The 6,290-nt window shown below is 43.7% G+C and overlaps 2 protein-coding genes across 3 annotated transcripts in view; one reads left to right on the top strand and one right to left on the bottom strand.

Moving 5' to 3' along the window:
- LOC108249740 (tripartite motif-containing protein 16-like) overlaps positions 1-6,290 on the bottom strand; it is a 139,996-nt gene that overhangs the window by 72,373 nt on the left and 61,333 nt on the right. The window lies entirely within an intron of this gene.
- LOC108251715 (CD276 antigen homolog) overlaps positions 3,102-6,290 on the top strand; it is a 40,574-nt gene continuing 37,385 nt past the window's right edge. The window contains exons 1-2 of one of the 2 annotated variants that reach the window (XM_037976482.1): positions 3,102-3,292; positions 5,223-5,570. In XM_037976482.1, coding sequence (XP_037832410.1) covers positions 3,256-3,292; positions 5,223-5,570 — 385 coding nt within the window. In that variant the 5' untranslated portion in view covers positions 3,102-3,255. Of the gene's footprint in view, positions 3,293-4,902; positions 5,121-5,222; positions 5,571-6,290 lie in introns of those variants that run through there. The other variant, XM_037976483.1, reaches the window with a different exon arrangement.

Consider the following 6,290-nt stretch of genomic DNA (forward strand, 5'->3'; position numbering starts at 1 on the left):
TACACCTGGACCATAGAAACTACACCTGGACCATAGAAGCTACACCTGGACCATAGAAGCTACACCTGGACCATAGAAGCTACACCTGGACCATATACACCTGGACCATAGAAACTACACCTGGATTATATACACCTGGACCATAGAAACTACACCTGGATTATATACACCTGGACCATAGAAACTACACCTGAACCACAGAAACTACACCTAGACCATAGAAACTACACCTGGACCAGTCATTCTGTGTTTTTTTGTGTCTCTTTTCTGTCCTCTTAAACCCCAGCCGGTCGAAGCAGATGGCCGCTCGTACTGAGCCTGGTTCTGGTTCTGGTTCTGCTGGAGGGTTCTTCCTGTTCAAAGGGAGTTTTTCCTTCCCACTGTCACCACTGTGCTGCTCAGGTTGGGAGACTGAGACGAAGTGAAGATTCAACTCAATTTGCTGCTTCCTGACAGAGAAAACTTTATCAAGTCTGGGAAGGTTTTTGTTCAGAGACCTGAGACGACTTGTTGTGACTTTGTGCTTAATAAAGAAACTGAATTGACTTGATGTAAATCTGAAACTGATTGTGTTTTGGACTCAACTTGATTCAAGATGGCTGCCACAGCTAACGGACAGTAGCCAACACAAACATGTCTGTAACTCAGTGAGTTTTATAGATACTGAGCTACAGTTTCAGGTGGTAGTAGCTGAGAGTCCTCCACAACAGATACTCTGAACATGACGTCTCACGTCCTCTGATTGTCCTCCAATATGGAGGAGACACATCCTGAGACAGCAGGCATTTAATGACTAGAAACTCATCTTAACTTAGACATAAATTCTGTCACCTTGATGGTGTTTCATAATCCGGGTCCTTCAGGTCTTCCTGGTTCTGGGTGGAGGTTGTTTCCGGCTGTTTCTCATCATCTTCATCGTGGCTCCAAGGCAGGCTCTGACTCTCAGCTTCCTCCACATCTGAACACAACCAAACAGGCTGTTTGTGTCTTCAGCTTCAGCTTCGTGTCTGTTTGTCAGCTGCTGGGACACCCCGATCCCTCAGAGCTGCTTTTAATCTGACAACAATCTCACACACACTGTTAAGCTTAAGATGCCGCTTTTATTCTGTAAAAGACAAAGTTAACATGCAAGAAAACTGTCAGAGCAACAAACGATCAGATAGCTGACAGAGTTCCTTCGCCCTCCATTCACCCCATCACAAAGCTTTCATAGTTCCAACGCTGCTGAAGCTGGAGTCAACTTTAAGTTGCCTTATCAGCTTCTAACTTTAGCTCCAGGTGACGCTGTTTCCTGGGGAACAAAGAAGCCCTTTCTCTGACAGATACATGTCTCTTCACCTCCTCACTTCCAGGAACACAAAGCAAAACAGAAACATTTTACCAGACTAGTTCCGTCCAGCAAATCCACTCACTTTAAGCCTTCCTTCTTTTGAGGCCTTAAGGTCACACTCTAATATAACACATGAGCAACTTAATAACTCTAGATGCTTTAATATTCTAAAACTCTGCATCCTTACAATAGCATGCACTTATCAAACAAACCGGAGAATATTTCCAATCAGAACATCATGATGACAACGTGTTTCTCTGTCCTCAGAACAGTAAACAGCCTCACCTCCTCTGTGCAGTCGGACCTGAGGCTGCAGGAGCTCCAGCTGTCTCCTCTGCCGGTCGATCTCCTGTCTGAAGGCCGAAGCCTCCTCCTCGTAGTCGGCTACGGTCCTCTCCACCACCGCTAAGATCTCCCGGGCGGCTGTGCTCAGCTTCTCGGTGATGATTCCTCTCAGGATGTCGCTCTTAGACATGTCGCTGGTGCAGAAAAACATCTTGATTTTCTGTTGGGATTGAAAAACTTCAGCTTGAGCGCCTGAGCGATCCACTTCCGGGTTGCGGTGTAACCACAAAAGGCGTCCGTGAAGAAGCAAGAACTGATGGAGGTTTCTGTTCCTTCCAGTTCTTTTTTTTAAACTTTATTCATAATTCTGAACAATACAAAATTAATACACATATAAACAAGTAACTGAAATGAATAACAAATGATAACGATTTTAAGAAAAATAAGATAAAATAAACATACATAAGATAAATAAATAAATTGAAAGTAAACATGTTTACCCAGTTCTTTTGTATTAAAGTGCTAGGGGTTTTCCATGAGGTTGAGTTCTTTTACCAACGAGAAGTTTTACTGCATTTCTTTTCTTCATATGTTTCAGTGATGAAAAGAAAAGGCACAGTTCTTTGTGGAAGGCAACAAAATTTGGTTTAGAATCTGTTCTTGTGTATAAAAAACTTTCCAAGAATAACAATGGAATTAATTGTTAGATTATTTAAAAAGACATCAGTCAAAAAGCCAAATATGACATTTTTTATTTTTAAGTCTGGAACTTGCAAATGTTTAGACAACCAGTGATGTAAATCTTCCCAAAAGGCGGCAGTATATATATATTCATAGAATATATGGTCAGTAGTTTCAACATGTTCCTTACAAAATGAACAATTTTAACCGTTTTGGGTTATTTCAAACCCAAAATGGTTAAAAAGAAAATCAGCGGACAGGTATATTCCATTAATAAGCTTAAAGTGAATTTCTTTTGCTTTCCCTTCCTGTTCTTTTGAGCAAACCTTCACTAATAACCTTTGTACAGGACATGTCAGGGGACAGATAAGCAGCATTTTATTGTTCTCATTGGATGGCAAAGTATTTAATAGCTTTAAATACATCGAAGCTTGAAAGAGCAAAAATAAAGTGATACAAAATTTACTAATTTTACATTTACACACAAAGCAGTGAGGCGAGAGGCGGGGGACACCCTGGACAGGTCGCAAGTCCATCGCAGGGCTACATATAGACAAACGAGACAAACAACCATTCACACTCTCACTCACACCTAGGGACAATTTTAGTCATTAATTAACCTAACATGCATGTTTTTGGTCTGTGGGAGGAACAGTCAGAATCAGTAAACATAAAAAAAGTGACATACCACGTGACATAACACGGCTGGTCCCATTTCCATATATGGTATGGGACTGACACGGTCTGTCCCCGCCCCTTTCTGTTTGCTGCAGCCAGGTACTACTCGACATTTCTCACAAACTGGATGATCAGCTGAAGGTGTTCCTGAGAACTGAGGTGTCCTCCTGCTGAGAGCTGCTAACTTCCTGGAGGTGAAGAGACGGTGAAGTGTTGTCAGAGAGTCAGGAGACCATCAGCTGCTGGGAGCTGAGGGCTCTTACTTTGACAGGAACAGGAAGATGAAGATGTTGGTGGGGTTTGGGATCCTCCTGCTCGGTAAGATCAGCTGCTCTTTGTCTTCTTGAAGCTTCATTTGGGTCCAAACCCAGAATCAGACCTGAATCAGCCTCTGGCTGCAGCTGGAACTGGTTTCAGTCTGAACAAAGAGACGTCAGGCAGATGTTTGGAAGTCAGCAGGTTTTCAACCAGCAAACCAGCTGTTCTTCAGGGAATGCCTATCACCCGCCACCTTACATGCTGAGGTTGTCTTCTGCTGGGTTGGAGATGACTCTCAACTACTACCACACCAAATTCTAGCTCCTTATCTGTAAAACTGACTGAGTTTTTCTCTGTTTCTGAGTCGTGAAGCTGGCAAACAGCAGCTGTTAGTGCAGGAAAGCTCAGAGTGTTTCAGCCGTTCTCCAGCACACTGACTGAAGGTTCACTTGTTCCTCCAGGAGTAACCCTGCTCCAACCTTCTCCTGGAGTAGAAAGGGGTTTAGAGTAAAGCTGGTGTTAAAGGAGCAGAACCGGGCCTGTGCAGTGGATCCAGTCTGTAGTCAGGTTTTGGCTCCAAACACAGACAGGATAATGAATCAAAGCATTCAGACATGTTGCCCTCCTGCTTTACTTCAAATGACTCCATTTAACACCAAACACTGAGCTTCAGACTAAAGTGTGAACGATGTGTGTGAGCTGGGAGAACTGGGCTCCTGTCGGTTCTGTTGGTACTTCGTGACAGAACCCAGCAGGAAACAGGAAGAGAGGAGCTGTGGACTCACAGGTTCTGTTCAAACCGATCAAACTCCAGCCGACTGAAACGTTTCCTAAAGCAGATTAAAGTCTGTTGACTTTGTGTTGAAGCTGCTGAACTTTAGAGGAGATCCTCATCATCATCATCATCATCATCATCATCATCATCATCATGTGGACACAAACACCCTCCAACAGTCTGACTCCAGATTTCCTGTCACAGTTCTCCCATCTAGAGTCAGCTCGAAGTTCACATGTGAAGCAGCTGACTTTGACAGAAAGGAGTTTCTTTGCTCTCCTGTTCAACAAACGTGAGGAAGTTGAGTTTTCTTAAAGACTGGATGGTTTGATTTCTAAATGACTCTGCAGCAGAAATGACCCAAATCAGCTGGGAGCCATAGCTGCTGTTTGGATGACTCTCTGAACGTCCTGAATCAGATTGATTTCTTCCAATCAGCTGCAGCTCACTTTGATACGTGCTCCTAAAACAGATCCAGATCTGACCTCAGTCTGAACGCTCAGGTTGGTTTTCATCACAGCCTGGAAGGAAATGTTCCACATTAGGTTCACGTTAACTTCAATATTCCACACATTTACAGACGGCCATGTTATTCTAAAGCATTAGATATTTTATAAGAGAGCATTTAACTGAACACCTACAGGTCTGAGATCATCAGGTGAGGAGAACACTTGAAGCTAAAACTCATGAGGGAGGAAAACATTTCTGTGATCAAGTGACAATAATTCAGATAAGAGTGTTGAGTGTTTTTAACGCCTCATTCAAAGCTCTGATCTCAGTCCATCAGGAGAACCTTTGGATGTTTGGGCTGAGGCTAAAACCAACCCTTTAAACTGTTTGTCTTCTAAAAACTCAAACCAGTCCAAACAAAAACCACCAACAGCCAAGAACCCAGTCTGACCGGGCCCGTCAGGGTTTCTACTTTAGTTGTTTTCCAACATAGAAAGATGATCTTCGTGTGAAACTCAGGCATGAAAGGCAGCAGGAGATCTGAAACCATCTCATGTCTCCCTTTAGTTTGAACGGTGCTGAGGTGGAGCTCCAAAGTCCTTCCACCCTCAGAAGAGACATGAAACCTTTGAACAACACGTTCTTCATCTCAGAGATGTTTAGGTGGAGCAGACTGTTCAAACTGGCAGCTGGAGGCTTTTAATGAACACATGAACACTGAGACAAACTCACAGCTGATTTCTCTTCCTGTTTGTGTCCTCACAGTTTCCCAGCATGCCCTGGCTGCGGTGGTGGAGGTTAATGAGGGGGCGGAGTCTGTCCTGATGCCCTGTCTCCGTGAGGGTGGAATACCTTCATACCCCTTTATCATGTGGACTCGGAGTGATCTTCATCCCAGTCTTATCCACCTGAGACGAGATGAAGAAGATGATCTTAAAGACCAAAACCAGGATTACAGAGACCGGACATCAATGAGACCTGATCCTCTGGAGACTGGAAACTTCAGCCTGACTCTGAGAAAACCCCGACTCTCTGACAGTGGAAACTACACCTGCAGCCTCGGAGATGGAGGAACAAAACGGGATGTGACAGAAGTTCAGCTGAAGGTCAAAGGTGAGCAACAAACCCCAGCCCCTGCAGGAGGTCAGAGGTCAAATTATAGGAAATAACCAACAATCCAATCATCTTTATGGTAAAACGTTCTAATGAACCAAGTCAACAAAAAGCTCCAATAATAGAAACCCTGGTGTGATTTTGGAATAAATATGTCATTTAACCCCACATGAAAATGTTTTCAGGACCGCTTTTCTATTAGAAGGAATTATTATCAAGATGTCCAAAAACTCTAAAGAATCTTTAGTTGATCCAAAAACCCATCCAGGCTGAGTTCATGTCCTCCAGAGCAGCTCAGAGACCTTTAAAGGTTCAGGAGGACAAAATAATACCAACTTTTAAAGCACAAACTGTATAACTAGTGAAGAAAGGCCTTCCAGAGGAAGTCAAACCTTACTTGAACTGACTGCAGAGACACCACTGATATTCAGAGGAGAACGTCTCATTGTTCCCAAGTCTCTGTGAGAAAAAGTTGTGCACCTGGCTCCTGAAGGACTCCAGGGTGTGGTTCACACGAAACAACACCTCAGAGAACTTCACTGGTGGCCACATATGGACCATTTGGTCTACATCAGGGGTGGGCAACCCTGGTCCTGGAGGGCCACTATCCTGCATGTTTTACTTGTTCCTCTGCTCCAACACACCTGATTTGAATCAATGGGTGATTAACAGGCTTCTGCAGAACATGAAGAGGTGATTTAACCTCTGAATCAGGTGTGT

Source organism: Kryptolebias marmoratus, linkage group LG7, assembly GCF_001649575.2.
Source record: "Kryptolebias marmoratus isolate JLee-2015 linkage group LG7, ASM164957v2, whole genome shotgun sequence".
Classification (NCBI taxonomy): Eukaryota; Metazoa; Chordata; class Actinopteri; order Cyprinodontiformes; family Rivulidae; genus Kryptolebias; species Kryptolebias marmoratus.